The sequence below is a fragment of the Chrysemys picta genome, chromosome 7, assembly GCF_011386835.1.
Source record: "Chrysemys picta bellii isolate R12L10 chromosome 7, ASM1138683v2, whole genome shotgun sequence".
Taxonomy (NCBI): domain Eukaryota; kingdom Metazoa; phylum Chordata; order Testudines; family Emydidae; genus Chrysemys; species Chrysemys picta.
Window position 1 is genome coordinate 4458238 of NC_088797.1, and position 26432 is coordinate 4484669.

Below are 26432 nucleotides of genomic sequence, written 5' to 3' on the forward strand. Positions count from 1 at the left end.
GGCAAAGTTGGATCAGAATCCTCATCAGACATCCAAAAAATTTAAAAGATAAAAGAAAAGAAAAAGTAGTATCTGCTAAGAAGGGGTAAAGAAATTCTGCCTGCAACCTGGGGGTACATTTATGCAAGAAAAAAAAAGGAGTATTGTTTAATGCTCAGGAGGGTAGATACCACCTGCTCCTTCTCATAATTGCATTCAGAATACTCCAAATACATATTTGCCAGCTCTCATGACCAACAGCTTCTACTCCCTCTTAAGTAAAGTATGCACTCACCATGTGTTTGAGGAACAGCGTTTTAAACATGAATAAAGAATTAGTACAGTGTATATTTTATTTAAGACTGAACAAATAACTGAGGAAAAAATTTTTATTCCACAAGTTTAAACTATTATCTTTCTGTTTAAATAGGTATCTTTATAGGAAAATAACAAAAAGAGGATAAAAAGCTCTTCTAGCAATTTTCTTAATTTATTATACTTAAAAAAGCATTTCTTTGATATAAAAATGACATTTGAGACCACATGTTAAACATTCAAGTATATTTGTTTTTGGGAATAGGAACAGTCCCTATTGTGACTAAACTATTTTAACGCATAGTGGATTGTCTTTCCTGTCTGGAAATATATATAGTAAACAAAGAGCTACAGTTTGTTTTCAGAATAACCCACTATTGATTTTACATGATCAGAAACTGTCAAACCATGAAGACTCATGCTTGGATGTGCAAGGAATGTCTTTCTGTTTTGGGTTTTGTTTCTTTGAAGTACACCTTGTCTTGCTCAGTTAGGCCTCTTCAGGTTTACTACCCTACCTTTCTATTCTTTGAGGTGTCCATGGTTACCCCCACACTGCTGGTGCACTACACCATGCTAATAATTGGAACGGAAAAGAATGATAGAGTGCAAAATGATCTGTTTTCAGGCATTAAGCAGTCAACTAGATGTAAATTCCATGAAACAAAAAAAGGTATTATTTACAGATTTATTGTGATGTTAATTAATATTTACATCTTGGAATGAAAAATAGGAAATGTTAATGATTGGCTTTACTAAGAGGATCAATTGATGCCAATGTGAAAGCCAGGGAGAGAAGGCAATTATGCAAACATCACATGCATCCTAATTTCAGTATGGAAAGTTACATTTCAAACCTAAATTCAGGAAAATAACATGGAAAGTTTTACTACAAAATCTAAACATGAGAAAAATTTAAGTGAAAAATAAGCACATTGCATATGTCAGATAATCTAGTCTGATTATCTGAGCTGTGCTAGCTACAGGGAAGCACTTACCCTTGAGTCCAGCTAGAAGTTAGCAGGGTAAGAAGGAACAAACCAGAATAACATAAAGACTAGCAACAAGGCTCAGGAAAGCAGACAGGAACCCTAACCTAGCGCTAAAGTACTTGGGTTCAAGCAAAGAATGAAAAAGAAAACTTAAAAAAAATCCCCCAAAACAACAACGACACTTACAGCTGAAAATTTCTTATGAAGCTCAATAAACCTAGCCATTTATTATGGTGGAACAAATAATTACAATTCTCAAAACAGCCAACTCTTGGTATATGATGTGGTTAACAGCCATTAAATATAAACACACATTAAAAATGAAGTATAATCACAAGTGGTATGTAAAACAATTACTGACCAATCTTTAACGTTTAAAAGAATTTTTTTTTCAAAAAATGAAAGCTGAGTATGATTTTTTTTGGTTTAATGTACTACTGACATAGAATGGACAAAGATTGGTGCTCCCATACAAGTGACCACTTTTATGAAGCTTAATATATTGCCAAAGGGTATAATATATCTTGGCAGCATTATTAACTACAGTACTGTACATCATTTCAACAGTAAACAAGCATGGCTTTGGGATTTTTCTCTTATAAATGCAAATATTTGAGAAAAAGTATAGCTTTGTGTTAGTGTATTTTTTTCTTTTAAATTGTAGCAAAACAACAATAAAAAGGCAGAAATTCTCAGTCTAACAGGTGCTGTTTCACCCACGTAAAAGGGATTGTAGAGTCATATAAAAATTAATGAATAGCAGGATCTATTTTTTCCAGTATTTAAATCGCACAAAAAATACACTCCACCCTTGCTTAGAGCTGTTTGTTTATTTCAAAGTCAAGTGTTGCTAGCCAGTTAGAAGACAAGTTGAGTAATGCATAAAGTTTATATTTGCTAAGTCAAATTATGTGGGAACCAAATGAATTCAGCATTACTCCCAAGTTTCCCCACTGCAAAATGTGTTGTTCTCAAGTTTCTGTTTAACAGACAGCTACATAACAAGACTGGGGTGTTGGATTTGTGTGTGTGCGTGTGTGTATAACAGAAAACAGTTCTACCATCTTTAAGCTGCTTACTCTGCCCAGGAAAGCAATAACAAAACAACTTATAGATACACTGCTTTAACATTTACTTTCTTGCAAGTGCTTCGTTTGCCAAGAACTTTACCCTATAATAAGCAAGAAAAAATAAGATCTGCAAGGTATATAGTTAAATGCACAAGAATAAAGTGCTTAACAGTAGTCCTTACCTTTCTGCAGGCAACACAACAAATAAAACAACCCACCCCCAGCAAACCAACCCCCCTTTTAAAATGCAATACTTGATTTGTTAGAAGTTAAAAGATTTAATCCAGATCTCTATCTATAATCAAAACACTTGACTGTAAACATCATGTGTGCATGAAGGACTCGCGTCTGCTTTTTATGACTTAAGCTGCATGTATTTTACTACCCAATGATCTTTTAAATGAGCGCAATATTCTGTCCACAGAACATACACTAATATACAGACATAAAAAAATAAGCTATTGGGCCTAGCTCCTTACTGCTGCCATCGGCAGAGAGCAGCTGAAATGCGTGGATGAATCTGGGCTCTGGCACGTTTTCCTCTTTCCCCTAGTCGCTTGTGTAGGAGGATCCGTTCATCTAGATACTGTGGAAGAAATATGCAGGCGTTTGTCTGGGTTCCCAACTCTGCACTTTGGAATTATCCTCTTGAAAAGGTTTTTTTTTAGCAACTTTAGCAGTAAGGGGTGTGGAACAGCAAAAGTGGTGTGGAAACCATTCTGCCAATGAGTCTTGGTGGTAGCGTAGAGGCCAAAGGCTTCAGATCTTAGGCTGGTGATGATGGTACAAGGCCCTGAGAAGAACAGAGGGCTCTGCAGGGATGGCTCTTTACTCTAATTGATCACAGAGGATGAATTTAGGGGTCTAAGATCCTGGCTTCTTTAGTTGGAAGGAGGGAGGCGAGAACCCAGCCTCGGTGGAAGAATGAGAAGGAAAGTGCAAGTTCGAACTTGTGGAGTTTCTACACCTGTACGTATGGATAGTGTACGGGAATATACGGAGCATGGGAGAATGAAGGGGCATGCCCCAAGTCTTTGATGGAGGTTGCATAATGGTTAGAAGAAGCTAGGACTCCTGTGTTCTGTTCCTGACTCTGCCACTCACTCACAGGCAAATCGCTGAACCTCTCCATCTCAGTTTACCTATCAGTACAATGGGTACAATCCTGCTTACTCCAGCCCCAGAGGACAGGATGCGGACCCCGACCATGGGCAGAGTGTGGCGCTGAGTTACACCCCTTGGTACTCGTTGTCTTCAGTTCCTGTAAGGTGGTGGGAAAGGCCTACTGCAAATGCGTTTGATTAGTGTATATTTGTTAAGGATAAAGGTGTCTGAGAATGGGGACCTGCAAACACGTGGACCAGACTCCCTCCCCAAGTATGGCCCCTTTGTGCTGCTCTTGCAGAGCAAAAAGACTCCTCGGTTGGCATTGTCAGCTCTTATGCCAGGTCTGGTATAGGGTTATATTGGGAAGAGAAGGGCTGTGCCCAGGACTGCCGGTCTATAGCAACCATGCCGACAGGCAGCCCCTTACAGGATGCTACCCGCTAACATACCTTGCAGTAGCTCTGAGACTGCCCTAAAATATGCCGTAGCTGGCACTGAACCAGCCACACTCGGCTCCTTGCTCCACCCCTCTTCCTTGCTGCTTGCTTACGATACTTACGAAAATGGCTACTGACCAAAAAAGTTTTGCCCCACAAACAGATGCAAGGAGGACAGGATTTTGAAGACCCTTTTGACAAAGAATTTGGGTGGGTGAAAATATGATCCTTGTGATTGCACCGAGATCACCATGCCCCAGACAGGTCTATTGAATAAGCACAAGACATATGGGTTAAATCTCCCAACATGTAAGATGCTCCTGTTAGCCAGTTATCTACACTCTCTTTCATGGCCCCATGCCATTCTAGGGTCCAATCCTTCAGTCCTTAGTTAAGTCAATGACCCCGTAGGTCAATGGGAATTTTGATTCTGTAAGGTCAGAAGCAGGACCACAGAAGGGAAAACACGTAATATGCATTGACCAAGCTGTATCATGCTATGTTCTCATTGATGTTAGAAGGGGACACAAGATATGCAGTGCAGAATAGAGTCCAAACTATGCAAGTACATGAAGCACAGTAAAAAAGGTCCAATAGTCCACATGTTCTACATGTCCCACAATTGTATTCTATGGGGACTGGAAATATAGTTCTTATAAATCCCGAGACTAGTATATTAAATCCTGATTTTTAAAAAAAAGCCCAAATGATGTTAACCCTAAGTAGATTTCACCTTATATGGACAATATAGTTCTAAATTCCTTGATCATGTCAAAATATTCAAAACAATTACAGTTCTATAGATCCGATTTTAATTGCTCTTCAATTTTAAATGTAAAGTTGATTTAATTAGAAGAAATTCTTAAGGAATTTATGGTCTTTTCCTTATTTTACCTAATGGTTTCAGTCTCTTCTTGATGCACATGCATAATTCTGGTTGAAGTTAAAGGGAGATACACGTCCACAATTAAGAGCTATGAAAGGTGGTACTAAGATATGTTCAAGAAAAAATGTGCACCTCATTCATCCTTTTTTTACTTGTGTTGGCTTCTTATGATTGTTTAAATAATGGATTTTTGTTTAGTTTAAAATCAGATCATATTGACAAGGCAAAAAGAATCATGCTAAATATAAAATTCAGCAAACTATGAAGAAACACACAGCATGTGCAGATAATCAAGAGTTATAAGATGAAAATTCACATCTACCTGATCTGTAAAAGCAACCTAATAAAAATACCACATGCTTTCCCATAGTTTAAGTTTTCAACAGGGAGCCTCCTTTTGTGGGTGAGTTTTGCACCTTCACAATTGTACCTATGTTTTTGAATGTGCAATTGAAGTGTGGGTGTAAATCTGGGCACTTGCATTCCCGTAAAAGAGAAGGTTGGGCTTTAGCCCTATTGAAAATGTTTCTCCCAGAATCTCTCTTCTATCAAGTATTGCACTTTAAGATACTCATTTTACAATCTCCCCTCATAATTTGTTTCTTGAGTTTGATTGTGGGTAAAACACAAGGTTAACTGGTTATGAATTCACTGATGTAAGAACAGCTTAGAAATCACAAAAAAATATTTCAAAAAGTTGGAATTTTGTGTCTGACTATTTATTCACATCAGTGCAGAAACTCTTTCCATCAGAGACTTCTGCTGTCTAGGAGAACTTTATTTACTTACAAAATTGAGAGATTGGGGCATCTAGCTGGGGAACATTTCCTCCCTTAGCATTAAGCTTTTGAACTTGGGTCGGTGGCACAGGTTTGTGGGACTGGCCGGTGGCCCGGTACATGGCTTGAACCCACAGGATACGGTCCTGTTCATCATCACTTGCGAAAATCACTGTGTCTCCTTCCTTCACTGCATTGAAAAATGTTCTGCCACCCTCCAAACCTGGCAGGAGAAAAAAACAAAACATTTGAACGTGGTAACAGAGATTCGCAGAGCTTAACAGCAGAACTGATCATCCTGCACAACACAGGGTGTAGAATTTCACCCAGTGATTCTTGCTTTCAGCCCATTGAGGCAAAACATTCCTTTTAAAAAGTAACATCCAACCTTGATGTAAAGACCGCCAGGGATGGAGAATCCACCACCTCCCTAGGTGACACATTGGATAGCTATAGCAATGTGTGTGTATCAGCTGCTCTCAGTTACTCCAAAATAACTCGATTGACTTTAGAGTCTACAAGTTGCGTTGGTGTTGCTGGAGCACAATGTGTGTCAAAGGGTTTAAGAAACTTTTCAAACTGTTTGATCTTAACAGTCTAATGGAGCATTAGATTGTTTTTACAGAAGCTAGATGTCAGTTATATGTAACATTTATCAGCCCTTCTCTTGACATCAGGTGTTTGGGCCTGGCACTGTAGTTTCAAGCAAAACTCCCGCTATCTGCCATGCCCTTAATACAACCCCCGACCAATTCTCATCTTTGAAACGAGACTCAGGGTGGACCCAGGGCTTCATGCATTTCTCTTTTCCAGAGGGTGCATGTTTGTTTCTTTCTCGCTCCCTGATTTGGGGCCAGATTCTGACCTCAGTTACAACAGTGTAAACCTGGAGTAAGAGAATCAGATCCTTAGCAGCTGTTTTCTGGCTACTTGCTGAAGTTCATTTAAGAGGGACGAATACATGCATTCCTCTGTCTACAGTAACCTCAATCTGTACAATCCCAGACCCACTGAAGCCAATGGGAGTTTTACCACTGACACCGCTGTGGCCATGATTTCAGAGTGGAGTGGTGCGGTCCTTCCTAGTTCTTCACAAAGCTGAGCTGGTCATCTTTGAAGAACAGCTGAGCTCCCAACAGCCCAAAGTAGCATATCCCATCTGCTCAGATTGGAATGCAGTGTCACAACTCAGCACAGAGAACCAGAGCCCGATGATGAGTAGCACTGTCCTTGCCAAGTGGTCCTATTGAAATCAGTAAGGTGTGGTGCTACTCAGCGTGAGAAATGGGATCAGGAAGTGGACTATTGTGTATATAAACAGGTAGAGGAAAGGCCATGGAAAAGCCAGATCAGTGAAAATGACACTCTGGTCTTGTAAGTATTTTTTTTTTATGATGAAAACAGGTACATTGGTTGGCATAGGAGGGGTGGGCGTGTGTGTCAGTGGAGAATAACTTGAAGGCTTAGGTTGGGATTTTCAAAGGTGACTAGCTCAGTTAGAAACTCAGTTCCTACTGGTTTTACTGGGAGTGCCTAACCCCCTTAGCTTCCTGTGAAAATGCCAGCCTCTGTGCCATTAAGAAAGACCTTTGATAATATTTCATCTTCAGCTGGTTTCCCCACATCAACTTAGAGGCTGTGTGGTTTTCAAGTTTTGAACAGATAACGATCAGTATAAACACAAACATATGTATAAGACAACCACTCACGGTTTAGCGACAAAGACAGAAAAAAAAAAGGATTTGATTTTGCAGCTATATTTTGCAGTTTCATAAATGTGACAAGCTTTATCGCTTCGCAAAACCCTGTCACCGTTCCTCGTACCTGGCTGTGGGTCAGTGTAGTCCACTGTGTATCCGTCAAGTTGCAGTAGTTCTTGGGGCTCAGCCTTTTTCTCCCGGTAACTGCACATAGCAAACGTATATTGACTAACCTGAAGAAAACCACAAAGCTAAGATGGCACCACGCTACCACAACAGGGAGATTCAAAGTGTAAATGCTTACAAATGATGTTCCATAACTGGAGTTTTGCACAGGGCATGTCCTCATTTACTGATCAAGAAGATTTTATTTTCTTATTGATCGTTGCCAGACTATGACTTTAATATGCTTAGCAAAACATTTTCTTACACATTCTTTTACAGCTGATTCCTAATTCTCTGCATTGATACATATGTTTTTTTATTTCCCTAAAAGAGGAAGCTACATGCTTTAAAAACTCTATCATTCATCTCAGACAAGTGCCAGAGTGACACCCTGTCACAAACAATGTGAGCTAAATTGCTAGGTGCCAGTCATATTAAAGCAATCTTAAAATCCCACTGATCTCTGCAGTTGTTGTCATCAGTGCTGTAAATGGCAGATCTCACTCCTCTGAGTTACCATCTGTATGACATGATACATTCAATGTCAAGTTCTTGATGGAAGCCTTTTCAGCTTCCGGGATCTCCGTCAGCTCTCAAATTGCCTTGAGGAGGCCATCAGGCTGCATCAAGACCCAACTTGTACTTAGCATTTTAAAATCTGGAATGTCTGAAAGAAGACTGTTAGAAAGCAAAGGATTCTCTGTGCTTTAGGCTAGGAACTTACAGGGAAATTTACTGTCAAATGATTTCAAATGACTTTGTTAAGGTTGTGTCAGAGCCTGGATTCCTTACATAATTTTATGAGTTTAGACATTTTGTTGACCTCTGGATGAAACTTTGACTTCATGTGGTTCCTTAAAATTCTTATCTTAATGGATCGTGTTCGTCATTTTTTGGAAGTGCGGAAACATCTTGAAAGACAGTCTGTGTGCAAGTGTTCGCTCTCCACGGCAGCCAAGCAGCTAAGAGATTTGCCTCCAAACTACAGAGACATTGCTCTAGTATAAATATACATGCAGCATATATTTTTGTGGCATCTATCGCTCATAAAATGCTATTTATTTAAAGCTGTAGACATGAAACTACTTGCAAGCAGATTACATCACTGCTCGATACACTGCTGCCCTCTACTGGTTTGTGTTAAATACTGTCATGCACTCATAAGAATTATTTCATTATGGCAACTTATTCTCAGGAACGGCTCTTAAAAATCTACAGCCCGCACATTTGTGGGAATAAGATTAAAAGACAGATACTAGTGACCTGTTAAGTTCATTGCTTAGTACCACCAGTAAGAATACTGAGCAACAACCAACAGATATTGTTTTCAGATGCATACTAGACATAAGCATTTGGCATGAACTTTGATTGAAATTATGTACTCAACCTTCCTAGCTATTCAATAATTAAAAAGAATGTAAAAACAATAATACATTTAAAATTAAGCCTAGTGCCTACAAACACGGAATTTAGAGCACTCTTGCATTTATTTTTCAATCAGTTGTACTTTACATGTAGTATGTTGCTGCCACCTGCTGGACAAACTGCTGAATTTATTACTGATTATTTACTATTGACAGCTCTCAATTACTTCATGAAAATAATGAGAATTGTATTACTCTACAAGTAGTTACCTTCTGAAATTAGGGATGTCAAGAAAAAATTAACTTTGGAGTGATTCAATTTTAATCTAACATCAACCTCTAGTGATACAACTTGTGTTTATTTCCTGCAACAGTTATAGCAACATACAACAACTCTTCTCTAGTACAGAATAATTTCTCTAACCCAGAAAGTGGGTGCTGATTTTCAAACTCTCTTTACTATGCATATATTGCATCTCAGAGTTCTTGGACACAGAAAATATTCTTCATTCCCAATAAGAAACCAGCCAAATCAACTATGTACACACACATATTTTACACACATATATTCACACTTTAGTCAGTATTTCTAATTTTACAGTATTATACAAATAATACCACTACTCTCATTCTACTGATCCAAGGAAACTTTCTTGTTAGAGCTCCATCTGTGGCTTGGAACATTCTACTTATCAAGAATAGAGTTCATGAAGTATTAAAACATGTAATTGCACTGTTGTTACATATATTATTTTGGTAAGACTAAGGGTTTTTTTTATTACCTTTGAACTCCAATAACTTTCCTTTTCTCAGTCTGACATAACCAAAAAAATATTTCCCCATGTTATGGTACTGTAATTGAGATAGATTTTTTAAAAATTCAAGCCCAAATCTTAGTCTACAGGTTTTCATTCATCTCCTATTAGTTTTTTTGATCTTTAATGTAGCTAATGATTTATATTGGTGGTATAACAGGATTTTGAGCACTTACCATAGGGTTAATTTACATCAGAGAGAGAGGTTACATGTCATATGACAGGAAAAGTAAGATGAGTCAAATGAAAACAGAAGTGTCCAAAAGCCACTGTCCTCTGGACAAGTTTAAAATATGATTTATATAGCACTGTAAGTGAGCAAAGGGCTATGCAATAGACGAAGGGTGCCAAGAAATAAGTCCCTCCCTTGAAAAGTTTACTGTCTAAAGGCACGAGTAAGTACAATGCAAAGTAAAAACAAACAGAATGATTGGAAAGCTTCATGGAATAAGTAGTTTTTAAAAGTCGCTTTGAGGGAGCTGATGGATGTTTCCTGGTGTGCAGTAATTGGTGTCCAAGTAAAAGGGTTGAAAGAGAATACGGGGAACAAGAGGGATGATACCATAGAAAGAGATGAGGTCAGAGACCTAAAGTTTGTCTACACGGCAGTTGGAGGTGTGATTGCAGCACGTACAGACACACCCGAGCTAGCTTTAGTCTAGCTAGAGGGAGCACCAATAGCAGTGAAGCGTGATGGACTTCAGCACAGGTTAGCTGCCCAAGTCCCCAGGATCTTGGATGGGCTTGTGCAGCCTGCGCTCAAGCCCATGACGCTGTGCCTTCATTGCAATTGGTACTGCATTGACTAGATTAAAGCTAGCTTGGGTGCATGTCTACATGCAATCCCCTCTCCAACTGCAGTGCAGACATACTTTTAAGTAGCACCGGAACTATAAAGCGCTTTTAAAGGCAAGACAATATTCAGAAGTAGAGAGTTCAGAGGACAGCCTAATGTGGAACTGTGTAATAAAGTTTTACAGTATTGCAAGTAAATGCATTTTCATGAAATCTCACCAAGGTCTGCTCCACACAGAAAGTTACGCAGGTTTAGCTAAAGGTGTGATGCTGTACCAAGTAAGCTTAAACCACTTCAGCTTTCTGTGTAGACACTCGTCCATGGGTTTAAACTGAGCTTATATTGGTGTAGCTTGCCCCATTGTATTATTTAACAGATATAAGCTACACAGCTATAAGCCATGTTCAAACCAGCATAAGATTGTCCACACTCAAAGTCAAAGACGTTTAAGCTCAATTAGTGCAGTAGCCAACCTTAGTTAAACCAGTGCGACTCCTGTGTGTAGATGTAGAGTTGGTTTGCTCTTTTCCATTAGCACTCCTAGGAGTTACTGCAGAAATCCTCTCTGATACCATGGGGAGGAGAATAGGCTTCTAAGAACATAATCATGGAACTTCCATAAAGCTCCCAACGAGGCCAAACTCAGTACGAATACGCTAGACACTCTTATTTTAAGGTTCTTGGAAGATGGCATGTCAAGGTCTCATTGGTATCAGATGAGACAGCAATATGCTGTCATTGCTAGTCACGAAAAGTATTAACTGTGCAGGAGCAGTACAGAATATTCACATTTAAAACAGCTCAGGTAGATGAGACGAAGGATTGCGACACAAAAGGAGCGGTCTATGTGCAAGTGCTGGCCCTGAAGTATTTACCCCTGGGTTCAGAAACAAGCTGACACCACATCTAGTGATAAAATGCGAATCTTTCTATTCCATGAGGGATGGGATCATCACACTCAGTCTAAGAACGATTCTCTACAAATTTGCTTACTGGGAGATTTATATTCCAGGTTCATTTCAGAGGGTCAGACTGGGCCCTCTGCAGGAATTGAAATGGGCAGTTACTATTTTTAAACCCACGGAGATGTCTGGATGCAGCGTTTTTTCTTTGGGGTGTCTGGGTGGGAGAAGAGAATCCTCGTTGCCTGTTGTGTAACCACAGATTTCTTCTCCATTGGCTAGCACTGCAGAATTGGATGGAGATTGCACCTTGCCTACATCAGCCCCTAACCTGTCTGAGCTTACCAGTGGTCTACTCTGTATGGAGGTTTGTGAGTGGCCTGCCAGGAGGAACGACTAATGCACAAGATTTACTTGACAGCCTGCAAGGTTCACACAGAGCCAAAGTTGAGGGGTACAAACTGGGAAAAGAGGGAAAGGAACAGACAGGGAGGGGGATGAAAGGGAGACAGAACATAGAGAGGAATATCCCTTTTAATAAGAAACAGACAAGAAAGGAAGAAGAACAAAAGGTGAGAGAGAGAAAGGGACAAAGAGAACAAGAAAAGGGAAAACAGAGAAAACAGGAGAGAAATGACAAGGGTCACTGATTTTAGATTGGCAAATTAGATTTTACTTATTCGTTTCACCGTATTCCTTCACCAGGTGTATATTTCTAATAATTAATAAACGGGACGGATGTATATTCATGAGTACTGTTTTTAATTGCTCCTTAACAATCAAATACACCAATTCTGTCTGACACCCCTTCTCCTAGAACTTTGCACATACTTGTTCATTTCTGTACCTCACTTTGAGTACAACACAGCTTATTCAGTTTCATCCCGGTTCCTCACTACTGAAGGGACAATGAGGAATTCCTAAATGGACCATTTCTAGATTAACAACAAATATTTTCTTCCAAGAGGACAGAAACTGTACTAAAATACTTCCGGCTGCAGTACAGTTTTCTACAGCGACAGAAGACTTAAGTTCCTCTGGTTCCAGATAGATATATTGACTTCCGAGCACTTTATTGACATAAGTGAACGTAATGGGCACTCTATCTTAACCTAAAAAACACTACAGACCAGAACAAAATGTCAGATATCAATAAATTACTCTTTACGTTCAATTTCTAAATGTTTAAAGGTAGCAATCGTACCTACCACACGTAACAAGCACATTAACTTTTTCACGGGAGTTGTGAGAATGTGTTCCCAAGGGCAGATTTGAATCCAGGAAATCTATGCAAGTAGTGCCACTTACACCAATCTACACAAGTAAGAGCTGCGTATTTGGGCCCTTACTGTCAGAATTCTACCGTGATGAGCCAGCATGTCTGTTTAAAATATTCTGTTTTTATGGAATTATTTTTAAGTACTGTTAGTTATTGGGCATTGCCAAATGCTCATTTCATCTTATCTTACCCAGAATCAACTGAGTTTTGCTGAAAGCAGGAGCTGTCACTGTTAGTCTAAATTATAGTGAGTTTAGAGAGTCTGTCACTAGAACTATAGATCCAGGCACAGACACGGCAACTGTTTTTAATCTACAGCAAGTTGATCTGGTTCCAAAATGTTCTACAAACATCATCAGACACAATCAGTTGAAAATTGCTTCAAGCTACATGGCAGACATGTCATCCAGGTACTGTAAAGTGTTACTTCCCACATGCTGCCAGAGAATCAAAACGGGGTTATCGCGAAGATGACATGACAAAAATAGATTCAGTCTGAAATCTCAAAGTAATTAATTCTCTTGCCCTTAAGAATTACAATCAATTGTGAATTTTCTATTGTAGCCAACAAAACCAACATGAGTACTAACTCCTGTTCATTTCACTATGTGCTGCAGTGCATTGCTGTATGCTATACACGAATTCTAGCTCTGCATGCTCCAAGTATTTTATATTGCCTCTCAAGGACCACAACAGCCAGCTGGTTGAAATTCGCATGCTGAGTACATTTAGCTGAAGCAGCCAGTTAGGAGACATTTAGAAAGTCAGTGATGGGCTCAGATGTACTAGGATGAATGTGCACTACCTTTTTCAACCAGTCATGGTAAAACTTTGATCTAAAAGATTTCACTGCTTACAACAGCCACTGGCATTAGGATTGACTTTACCAAGCAGTTTCCTCACTTGCGAGGTTGTTTCCATCCAACCTTAGGGCCATATTCTGCCATCATTTTCACACTGCATATCTTGGAATTTAAAATGAGGCAAGTAACGAGTCTCTGCCATGTAATTTACATCTAATCAGTATTCTGCTCTTCTGCTGCTCATCTCAAAGGGTGGCACATGCTATAAGGGGGGTGGGCGACACACTCAAGAGAAAATTGTATCTATTGGATTCAATCCTGTCCTCTAATACACGGCGGTGTGTTAGCAGAGCAAGTACAGGAGACTGTTTTGTGAGACACGTAGTGACACACTCCTGCATGCAGAAGGGGAGTGTATATTAGCGAGCACAATACACAAAACATAGAAATTGAGCAAAGGAACCATTTCTCCTCTACACACCAGCTGATCATTTATCTATCCATCCATTTAGGTACTTTCATAGCCCTCATCACTGTAATATCTGAGCACTTATACACAGAGAGCCCCAGTAAAAAATGAAAATGATTGTTTTAGCCAAACTATAAATGAATTATTACTCTCCTCTCACATTTTTAAATGTGAGTAAAATCATAACTGCACTTTCACACTGAAGACAACTAAAAGTGGACTTGCCTCCTGGAAAGCATCTCCTTCTGGCTTCTTGTGCAATACCCCATTACTCGAATGGAAGCCACTTTTTATCCCATATAAAACATACCAGATGTGCATCAAGTACTCTAATAAATACTTGCAATCTATGAAACACCCGACCCCCCCAAAGGGCTAATACATGGCAGCAATATCACCCCTGTGAATTTCTCCTGGGACGACATGCCTAGGATTTGCTCTCCCCTCCAAACGGAGAGGGAAATAACTTAACTGCTCTCAGACCCCACAGCAAAAATTACTTATGGTGGGGCTGAAGCTGTACTGGGAGCATACACTGGACTTGAACGGAGGGGAGAGGAGAAGCAAAAGAAGGAGCGAAGTTGGGGGGAGGAAAGGGAGAGGACAGAAGAAGAGAAGGCAACCACGTTTATTGATTCGTTCAGATTGCTATAAAATTCAAAAATGCCACAACTGGGCATGGTCGTTGCAGCCAAACAGGCAGCTCCTTGCACCCACGCTGATCCAATGGCAGGACCACTGCCTAAAAGCTCCCCTATCCTTCTTTTGGAGTCCTTTAGAACCATTACAATTACAACCCACAGACATAAACTCAGATATAAAGTCTAATCCTCGCCACATGGCTAACTATAACCGGGAAGACAGGGAAGACAGAACACCTCTCCCTCTCCCCCAACATACATATGGTACATAGGACCCATCCTATCTAGATGTTGTACCACAAGACCCGGGTATGTTTCGAATTCCATCTCTTGGTTCTGGAGACTCGGCAGAAACTCCACCACAGGTGTCTAGCCTCATGCATCACCGCTCCCCATCCTTCATTCTCTATATAATTAACCATTATCACGCTCAGTACATTTAGCAGAATCCAGTGAATTACAGGCACCAGTGCCTTTGCTTCCAGTCAGGGTTAATACCAGCAGCCAACCTTAGCATCCCATGAAAAGCAAATGACAAACATACGGAGATCAAAATATTTGTATTCAATCTTTATTGCCTGCTGACAAGTTCAATGGGCCTGAGCTACATCTAAGGGACAGGACAGAGTGCATTTGTTGTTTATATTTGACATACAGCAGAACATTTCACATTAACAAAGTGACATAACAGAGCAGTTGTTATGGCAGCTGGAATTTCTGAGGCAGACTATAGAAGTGCAGTTTTCTCAGTGGCTAAATCCTGCTTGCTTTACTCAAGCGAACTGTCCCACTAGGCCAAATGATGATCTTACTCACGCCATTTGAAGAATAAAGACCTAGTATCATTCGAAAATGTGGCCTGGCTTCATGTGTTTAACACCAAGCTCTCACATGTGGGATGCCTGCATATGTGATTAGTAGTGAGACTCATGCTAAGGAATGCACAAAATCCAAACCCATACAAATAATTATAATAATGTGGAAAGGATCAGAATAAGGACTCTGTGTGAGACAAATGGGATTGGCTTTTCTCATTAGATGGGAGATTAGGGTCCAACCCTGCAAACGCTTATTCACAATTATTCTTCATTTATTTATTTCTAGTTATGCCCAGACCTTGCTTTCCAAGCAATGCCAAAGGAACCTTCCCAGAGGACCCTGCAATGAAGGAGAGAGAGTCCCTGGATTAAGAGCTACTTCTCTGAGTAAGGCTTCTGGTTTGGAGAATTCCAGTGCACAAGAAAAGAAGAGACAAAGTTTGAATTGATACCTATAATTCAATGCTAAAGGATAATCCAATTGCCAGTTTCATTGCCAATTATATTGCCATATGGTTGTTAATTCAGACACAGAATATAAGAAAGAAAATAGCACCGTAAAATATTTAGCATCAGATTATCTATGCATGTGTTTCTGTGTCTTCTGGACATAAAGGGTCATTAATAATGCTTTGTTCTCTCCCCAAATGCCTTGACATAGTAGTTTCCTTTATCAGCAATTAAGTCTGAAACAGTTTAAGGTTTAGTTTCCGAGAGCCTAGGCCTGTGACAAGCTGAGTGCCTCCTGCAAGATACCAAGGGCTCCCAATTACCATCTAAACCAATTGCGCTTTGTCTACAGTGACAATGCTAAGCAATCCTCTCACTGCTGGTTTAACACTGGTGCAGTTCCACTGACTGTGGTGTAAACTGGCATTTTTAACAATGTGCCGTAGAATCATATCAATGTAGGGCTGGACGGGATCTCGAGAAGTCATCAAGTCCAGCCCTTTGTGCTGAGACAGAATCAGGTGTTTGGCCAACTTGTTCTTAAAAACCTCCGGTAACAGCGATTCCACAACCTCCCTCAGAAGCCTATTCCTGAACTTAGAATTAGGAAGTGTTTCCTAAATCTCCCTTGTTGTACATTGAGACCACTACTTCTTGTCCTACCTTCAGTGGACATGAAGAACAACTGACCACCATCCTCTTCATAACAGCCCTTAACATATTTGAAGACTGTTATCAGGTTCCCCCTTCTTTTCTCAAGACTAAACATGTCCGGTTTTTTAAGCTCCCCTCAGAGGTCAGGTTTTCTAAACCTTTTATCATTTTTGTTGCTCTCCTCTGGACTCTCTCCAATATGTCCACATTGTTCCTAAAGTATGGGCCCAGAACTGGACACTGTACTTCAGCTGAGGCCTCACCGGTGCCGAGTAGAGCAGGACTTTTATCACCCGTGTTTTACATACGACACTCCTGTTAACACACCCCGGAATTATATTGTCCTGCTTTGCAACTGCGTCACATTGTTGACTCATTCAATTTTTGATCCACTAAAACCCCCAGATCCTTTTCAGCAATAATACCACCTAGCCAGTTATTCACCATTTTGTAATTGTGCATTTGATTTTTCCTTCTTATGTGAAGTACTTTGCCCTTTTATCGTTACTGAATTTCATCTTGTTGAATTCAGAACATTTCTCCAATTTGTTAAGGTCATTTTGAATTCTACTCTTTTCCACCAGAATGCTTGCAACCCCTCCCAGCTTGGTCTGCAAATTTTATGAGCATACTCTTCACTCCATTATCCAAGTTACTAATGAAAATATTGAATAGTACCAAAGCAGAATGACCTCTTTATAAATTAAGATTTATACACATAAAGAGTGAGCTGTAGCAAAGGCAATGGAATTCAGACTGAAATTTGAAACTTTGTGCAAAATGAGAATCAAATCCAACAGTTTCACACATGGAGTGCAATCCTAACTCTACTGAAAGTTTGCCATTGACTTCAATGGGAGCAAGATTACACCCATTAACTTGATTACTCCTGATCTGCACTGGTGTAAATGAAATCGGAATCAGGCCTTATATTCTCTCTCTCTCTCTCTGGCATGAATTCTCTGGTCTAGCCAAGCTGTTCTCAGCACAGGACCATTGCCCAGGATGGCTTTTTTCTACCTTAGTGGTTCACTTCAGGGCTGTCCTTACACCTGACGACAGCTCCAAAGGCAACACATGGGCATGGCTAAAATCCACCCTGGCCACACATCATTTTTATTAGACATGTCCTCTCCACTGGGGGAATCATCAGTGAAGCTGGATCTGCTAGGTTTCCAGCTGCTTTGTCTAGCCAGAGTGGATAGAGTCCCGAAGCTGTGACTGACAGACTACGGCTGGTTTATACAACATTTCCAGATGGTCAATGGAAGTGCTTCTCTGACAGTGGTGAAGGATCAAACATTCCAAGAAGACACCCTTCCTACCCAGCTGTTGCCCAGACCAAGACTTTTCTAGAGTTTACAGGGTACTTTCTGGACCAACTCACTTAACAAAAAACCCAAACAAGTCTCTGCAGGGTGGCGCCTGCTTTCTGCCTGGTTTGTTTTTGTTTTTTTGGTTTCTTTGAACGAAACTCAACCATGACTGAACTTACAGATGACACTAAAAGTGGAGGGGTAAAAAAATATATATATAGGAAGAAAGAAAGACATTGCACAGTGACCAGTAAGGGCTGAATGAGAGGATGTTCAGTACTGATAACTGTGATGGCTCAAACGCAGGGAGAGGAGATAAACTCCTGGGTGAAATGTGGGCCCCATGGCTGACAATGGCAAAGTTTCCGTTGACTTCAGAGGAGCCAGAATTTCATCCCACAGGTACAAAATGGAGAATCTGCACCCAACAGCACAAATCACAGTAGAGTGAATTTATTTCCTCTTATCTCAGTATCTTATCCTGCCCTAATATTACTTCCTCATGTTACCAAGCACCACGGTAGCTGCAGGAATGCTATGGATTTGGATTTGGAGGTTGCAAGCGGATGTGTCTTCAAGAGACTATTTTCCTTCAGAACCTTTGTTCTATGACAAAGTTGAGAACCCCACGGCTGCCCAAATGATACTTTAGAAAATGTTTTATAAAAATTTCAGATTATTATGAGAACAGATTTAACAATACCACCAATTAGTGTTAAAATTCAAATTATTATGAAAACAAACTTAAATCCACTGATCAGTCTTAAATTTAACACTAATTTTTAGCTGAAATGTTACCTGGACCAGCACAAAGAACCGTTTCTTCCATCTCTTCCAAACGTTTTTACCAATGGCCCATAAGTATCTAGGGGAAAAAATACAGAATAGCTGAATTCAGTATACACACACTGCTTATTCTCCTATTGCTTTGTAGTGTCATTGCTCCACAGCTCGACAAGGAAGTCAACACAAAACCAGGAAGAATTACAAGGGTCCCAAACTATGCACAGTTAGCAAAGAACACGGTTGTGATTTCTACTGTCAAAATAAGCTGTAAAGATAGCAACATAAAAAGCTATTATAGACTCATGATTAATGTCAGAGAACATTTACACAATCTCCAATGTGCTCTAAATCTCTTAGATGGAGAACTGGTAAAATGTAAGCAGGAAAATGTGTGTTATGTACAGTAGTTGCCATCATTTCATTATTTGCTAACTCTCAAACATGAAGGGGCTGATTCTTCTCTTGCTTACTCTGGTGTAAATCAGGAGTAAAACATGATAAAGGGCTTGACCCAAAATTTGTAGGAGACAATGGAAGTCCTTCCCTAGACTTCAATGAGTGTTGGACTGGGCCTTACGTGACAGCAGAATCGGGCCCACTGTGATCAAGTTTCAGAGGAATATTGATGACCTAGTAGGATCCAGAACTAACACAGGCAGGCAATTCCAGAAACCAACCTTCAGGGATTCACGCTATCAGCTCTTTGGGGATGATTTATTCAGAGAATTTCCTATTACTGCCTATTTTTATGGCCACATTTTAAAAAGGCAAAATGTATTTATTCAGCATTATTTTCTCCCCCTTTTTTTCTTTAAAAGGAAAAAATAAATAGTAAGGATGAGCGTAAGGAGCATAAGTCATCCGATCTGCTATAAGAGCCGTATAACTCAGAGAAGTGGGCCGTTTGAATTAGGAAAGGACGTTTGTGGAGTTATTGACTATTGGAGTCCTTTAACTTTACAGAACAGCTACCATACAGTCAAGTGGGAACAGATGATATTTGCAGTGGAAAATCTTGGAAACATTTAGCATTACTTTCTAGCCTTCACAAACCCATTTTGTTGAGGGGAGTTATCTAACATAAGGGTTACTCAAAACACGAAAAACTGGGACTGTAGAATTTGGACTGACTCAACTAAATAACCTGATTGATAAACTTAAGGCAAATTTCTAGGCATCTACCTGGTTACCGTAATTCAGATGGAATGAACTCTCTCTAATAAGGAAGTGAATTCATCACCCCTATAAAGGAAGAATTAGGGCTTTTAAAACTCATTTTGTGCGTAATCTCTGTGATAAAGCACCTGCTGTAGCTGCCACTGCAATCCATAATAAAGACACTGGCAAAAATAATAGTAGTAGTAGTAATAATAACAATAATAAACACAAAGACATCATCCAGTGCGGTTAACTGGTTTTATTCAATGGGACTGTGGTGTACTGTATCAACATGTTTCTCTCAAGATATCTGATCCCTTTGCCTTTTTTCTGCACCAATAAATACAAAGACAGTAATTTTCTGTTATGCTGGTTGTCCTGTTTGTCAAAAGCGATCCCGTATGAATACATAGTCTTTGCGAGTGTATAGGCTTCCATCGTGGTACACACCCAATTCCACATAATACGCTAACCTGGGTAGTGGGGTCTTGGTTTATGTTACAAAAACCTGGAGCCCAATTCTGCTGCCACTGGAGCCAATGAGAAGTTTGTCATTGTCTCGAATGGTAAACTGGGGTTTGACTCTGTGTGACTCTTACATAAAATGTGCACAGTTTCAGACTTTAGGGTGCACCAGCCAATTAACAGAATCAGGCATCAAAAAGCATTCTAAGAATATAATCAAAAGTCCTGTGAGTTACTTTTGCTTCATCTATAGATGCTGATCTGTAGTTAATGGGAGTTTTTCCATTGACTTTAATGGGAGGTTTCTCATGTCCTTATACAGGTGGATACAGACAGGGCCGGTGCAACCATTTAGGCGACCTAGGTGGTCGCCTAGGGCACTAGGATTTGGGGGGGCGCCATTTTCTTTGGCAGCGACCGCGGCAGCCGGATCTTCGGCCACCCCAGTCACCGCCGGCATTTAGGCGGAGGGAGCTGGGGCAGTGGAGCGCGGGGAGGGCCGCCTGCAGCAAGGGGGGGGGCGGCACGCCGGGGAACTCCCCGCCCCAGCTCACCCCGCCCCGCCTCCTCCCTGAGCACGCTGTGGCTGCTTCGCTTCTCCCACCTCGCGGTGCCTAAGCTGATTGGCTGCCGCAAGCCTGGGAGGCGGGAGAAGTGAAGCAGCGACAGCATGCTCGGGGAGGAGGCGGGGCAGGGGTGAGCTGCCACGGGGGGAGGGGGAGTGCCTCAGGGCGGAGGAGGGGAGCTGCCACGGGGGGGGTGCCTGAGGGCGGGGGCTCAGGGACGGGGGAGGGGGGCACAAGGTGGAAGTTTCGCCTAGGGCGTGAAATATCCTTCCACCAGCCCTGGATACAGACCATTCGGTGCAAAGGTAGAATGGTTTCTGCCCATTCCTCCCACAGGTAACCCTGTTTCATTAGGCACCCTAAAAGAAATGTTATGATTTAGTATCAGCAAACTTGTGATCTCAACACAAATTAATAGGCAAACAAGTAAATTAAACCTTCTAAAATCCTGGATCCATTTAAGTCAAAGGGAGCTTTGCCATTGGCTTCAGTGGATCCAGGATTTCACACCTGGTAACATATAAAGCTGTAGGTTCTACGCTAAGATTGAGACTCACTCTAGGTCCTTCTGCATAGAGATTTCCTGTTTCAGCTAATTTAAAAACAAAACAAAACGTAAAATCCCAACCTATAACTGATTTCTCATAATTAAATGCTGTTTTGTCAACAAGTGTCAGCAGTGAAACATTGCAAGACTTCAGTGCTGACAAGCACCGCAACATGCTGTTTTTAGTTGTTCTGTATTTGAACAGTCAAATCATTGATTGACAACCTAAATGTATTGCACAACAAAGTGGCATGCCAGGATGTGAGTGCTGAAGAGAAGCGTATTCTAATAAAGACTTTGGCCAGATTCCGCTCTCAGTGATGCCATTATAAATCCAGAGTAACTCCAGTGAGGTCATCCAGACATACACCAATAGAACTCCTCAAATTTGGTCTCCACACTGTACAATATTTAGCTAACACACAGATTCTCTGCAATGAAGCTGTAGGGATTGATTCACATGCCCAGTGAAGTCAATGGAAAGGTTCTGATTCATTTCAATGGGTTCCGGATCAGGCTCCAAGGGTAGCTATTGCAATGAACCAATATTTCAAAGTAAATAATTTTAACCAGCACCTTCTAAATCAAACGTTAGACCAAAAAAGCACGACCGAAGCTAGGCTATTCAGTCCAGTTGCCATCAGAAGCTGCAAGGAAAACAAATATGACGGATGAAAGAATATCCTCTACGGATGATTTCTGGAACCCTGTGATGGCCAACTATGCTCCAAATGTGGCTAGGGATCCTGACCGCACTACTGGACAGACAAACAAGGCGGAGGAAGACAAAAGAAAGGAGATGAGTGGTTTGATCCCTCTATCAATTATGATGCAAAACTTTATGAAAATAAATAATTTTTGTAGCTATAGAAATACGCATCTGGAGAAGAAGTTAAACAAAACAATCTTTTTTCTGGATGGTTTATGTGGTAGCTATTTATTACATACTCTTCCTCGAGGAGAAATCAGAGAGGAAAGCCTTGCCAATGGCCTTGGTTATATCCTCCTAGAGCTGATCTGGTTTATAATCCGGTAGTATGGGGAATGTGCTTATCTGCCTGTCTGAGAAAATAAAGGACGAGGAAGTATTCTTCTTTGGTTAAATGAGTTTATTGAATCGGCCAGCTCAGGATTGGCTGAAGTGCATATGGTTTATGGAATCATGATAGGAAGACCTCATTTTCTGCCCTCAGAAACAAACATACAACTCCCACTGTTTCAATGTGAGTGAAGATCTGGGCCCAAAAGACAGAAGAGGCCAGTTGGGTCATCTAGCCCATTTCCCTGCCAACAAAGAACATTTTCCCTACTGTATTTTTTTAGTGTCTGCTGTGTCTACTGTAGTTTTCAAAGTCTCAGTCAATGGGGGATTCCATCATTCCCTCATGAGACTATTCCATGGCCTAGGATATCTCTGGTGGGAGTTTCAGTCTGATATTCAGGTATAACTTTTAATGACTTTAAATTCCATCCCATTACTTCTAGTTATACCCTCATGTTTTACTCTATGTGAATTCTATTTAATTCTACAATTGTAAAGGATTATACATCCCAATATAAATAATGATGCTAATAGTTCATCTTCATCCTTGGTGCATATCTCAAGCAGAAAGCCCGTTGTTTGTTGGTTCTGAGAATTCAACGTTGGAAGAAACAGAATAAATTGGGAAATTATACTGATGTTGAAATAAAAGACCAGGGCATCTCACTGGTTATTTTCTATCAGAGAAACTAAAATCCTTAGTCATTTCCTCAGGAGTACTGCTTAAGGATTTAAATTGTTAGGATGATGCACATGAGCGTATTAAAAGGATTATGCTAAAATATGTAAAGTGCACTGCAAATGAGTGAACTAGCTCCATTTCTATATTTATGCCTCTTTCATCCTTCTGTGAACTTGAGAATAAAACAGTCTCTCTCCACTCCTGTCATGCTCAAGTTATAAAATCCAAACTCAAACCCAATTGATTCAGAACAAAACAAAGCACTTACCCAGAATGCTTCATGTTTTGAGGTTTATCCATTCGGACTGCAAGTTTGATCTTTAGATCTTGATCTGAGCAGTTTTTGGAAACAGTCATTTTGTGCCACTCTGATTGTTTTGGGCTATTCGGAGTAGGGTGAAGAACCACCTGCACAAAACAAAGATAGCAATGGTGAAGGAGAGAAGTGACCCATTACATTGGTTTTAACTGGGAATTAAAATACATTCCTATTGACTTGATTAGGGGCAGGATTTCACTCACCATATTTTAAGTTAAATTTTATTATTTTGGGATTTTATATTGTACCTACTTGGCTGCTCTAGCGCTGCATAATTATTCTCAGTGTCCTGAAAAATGTAATTGCATGTGGTCACGATATGTGACATTTACCATTGTCAGTATTTTTCCATCTTTAAATCATCTGAGAAACGACTAAGGCAAAAGAATTCACAGTTTCACAGATAAGTCAGTCTCCAGGGCAGTTCATACTGATACTACAAGCGGAGCAGGTAGCAACCTGCTATAGTTAATGGACATTCTCCATTTTGATACCGTTTTCAGTTGCTTATAACTTTGCCAAAAGTTCGGGCTGACTGGCTGGCTGCCTCAGGTAGAGATTTTTTGGAAAGTTTTAATTAAAAATGCTTTGGAACAGGGACTTAAAATTTGACTTAAAAGAGGTCAACCTAGCATTAAGGATGTGCCTTTTGCTGTCCCTGTGAAAATCTGCCCACATTTGGCAAAATGAAAAGCCTTTGAAAAATCTCAGTTAGCACATGCTCAGTAAAGTCTTGTTAAAGTTTGCCAGCTAAATTCTATGACAATTCTGTCTGCACCCCACTGGGCCTGCTCCTTCCCTTCGCAGATCCTACATGCTGACTGGAATCAATGTATGTCATCCCCTCTGAGTAACCAGTGGTGCTCCAGTCCAGCGCTGTAGGTACTGAGCAAGACTTTCCCTACAAATGCTCTTCATGGCCACTGGAGGCTACAGTGATGTCGAGCACAGGAACTGAGAGCAGGGAACCTGTGTTCTCAGTGTTTCCCCTGCTAGTGCCCAGGCAGCGTGGAGGAGAAGGAGGATCTTGACTTGAATGTAGAAGTGGGTAAGGAACAGGATGAGAGGAGAGGATCAGAGATTCAGGGGAACAGTAGCAGGAGATCATGCAATTACAAATTGCATCATAATGCATACATACAAAGAGGCCAAATTAATTAAGGATGCCTGTGCATTCTTATGGCATATCCTAACTTTTGAGTGCTTGGCTTTGCAACCTTAATGTTCTTTTAACACACTTTTTTTTTTCTGTAATTCTATTTACAGTGTGGGCACTTTATATATTATTTACCCTTCAAAGCAGAAGATAAGGAATAATGGGAAATATCTACTAGAGATCAGTGTTTTGGTTTAGTGCATTTGTTATTAAATTGGAAAAGCTAATACCTGGTGGTCATGAGCAACCTTGTTAAATAACTAATTAATTGGTGATCTAGGTTAAATTGTTTAAATGTATGATATTATTAACTATTAATTATTATTAACTATTATTAATAAGTATTCATTAAAATAGTTTAAGGAGTAAAGCATACACAATAAAAGAGAAAAGAATAAAGATTATTACTGATAAAAATCCTTTATTAGTAGTAATAATATTACTAGGAACTTCTGTCAAAACTCAGGGTCTCATTGAGCTGGGAACTATACAGAAATGTAACAAAAAGGGCAGTTCGTGCCCTAGAGAGATCACAACCTAAATGATAGACAGGACACAATTAAATGACGAAACTGACATATGAGTGGGATGAGGTTAAGAAAATGAACAGCGCTGAGCAGAAATGCAGAAGTCACAGCTCCTTTAGTACTCATCTGAGACAATTTGGATGTATTATAATTTTGAATGGAATAATGTACCTGATCAAAGTCTGCTAGAAGGAGAATAATTTGTTGGCTTTTATTTGGTTTTGGTGGGTTTTATTTGAATTAATTTTTGGATGACTCTGATCCATGAGTAACTGATTCAATGGAGAGAGGTGTTTCAGTCAATTATCGATTTTAGATCATATGCCACAGAGTCAAGTAATTTAAACAGGAGAGTGCAATAAGTTTAAATGTAAACCATGAAAGATTTATAATTATGGAGAGAAATGTTCAGCAGATGTGTGTCCTTTACTCATTGTTATTTTTATAAGACTTAGGACAAAATTACATTAATTGAAGAAATACAAACACTTCCCAAATGGAGGCTTTTGGCTCATTAAATTATAGCTTTTGTAGGCGCTTTGGTTTGTCTCTGTTACATATATATGCCCTGACAACAATCCTTCTTCCTTGAAGTTCTCAGATAGCTAGTTGGTTCTCACTCCCATTCTTTTCTGCACTAGGCTCCTGTCAGTGTCTGAGTCTGGCTCCTTTCAGAACGCCTCGGAGTCAAATTACTGCAGGTGCGCCAGTCAGGGAGGATGCAGCCCAATTCTTTGACACAATATTACTGAAGAAGAAACAAGTTGGAACATCAATGTGAGAGTGAGTAACCCCTACTGAAAAGGGAAGCGGCGGTCACTTTCCCACCGCAGGCAATCCCTTTGAATTCAATTAAACAGTCCTGAAAGTAAATCAGCCTTCAGCTCGTTAGCCCTGAATGAGGGTCCGCTTACAGTCTGCTCCTGTGGAGAGAGTTGGAGGTGTCATGGAGCAGACCCCAGACAGCCTCTGCTGGCGGGGTTCACCAATACCCAGCAAACCATAGCAGAGCGATATTTGGCTATATTTATGGACATCACGTACAAACAGCTATTTGCATTTTATCTCCTAACTAAGCTGCCTCCCCCCCCCCGAAAATACCAAAGGGACTGCTCTGCAACACACAAAACAAAGTAACAATGTTGCAGAATAGTTGTAGTCATGTCGATCCCAGGATATTAAATAACAAGGTGTGGGATTGGGCTAATATCTTTTACTGGACCCTCTTCAGAGACCTGAAGAAGAGCTGTGTGTGGTTCGGAAGCTTGTCTCTCTCACCAACAGAAGTTGGTCCAATAAAAGATATTACCTCACCCACCTTGTCTCGCAAAAGGAACAATATAGCAGTTGCCTGGCCATTCTAAACACACAATGAGATTAAAAAAAAGGGGGAAAAATAAAATTCAGATAAAATCCCCCCCCCCAACTTTTTACTTTTTTTTTTTTT

The 26432-nt window shown here is 40.3% G+C and overlaps 1 protein-coding gene across 21 annotated transcripts in view; it reads right to left on the reverse strand.

Annotated features, from left to right (window-relative positions):
- Positions 1-26432, reverse strand: part of CADPS (calcium dependent secretion activator) — a 354315-nt gene that overhangs the window by 123280 nt on the left and 204603 nt on the right. For all 21 annotated transcript variants that reach the window (XM_065550658.1, XM_065550667.1, XM_065550661.1 and 18 more), the window contains exons 8-11: positions 23252-23391; positions 18536-18602; positions 7390-7498; positions 5576-5788 (exon numbers count right to left, since the gene is read on the reverse strand). In XM_065550658.1, coding sequence (XP_065406730.1) covers positions 5576-5788; positions 7390-7498; positions 18536-18602; positions 23252-23391 — 529 coding nt within the window. The remainder of the gene's footprint in view (positions 1-5575; positions 5789-7389; positions 7499-18535; positions 18603-23251; positions 23392-26432) is intronic.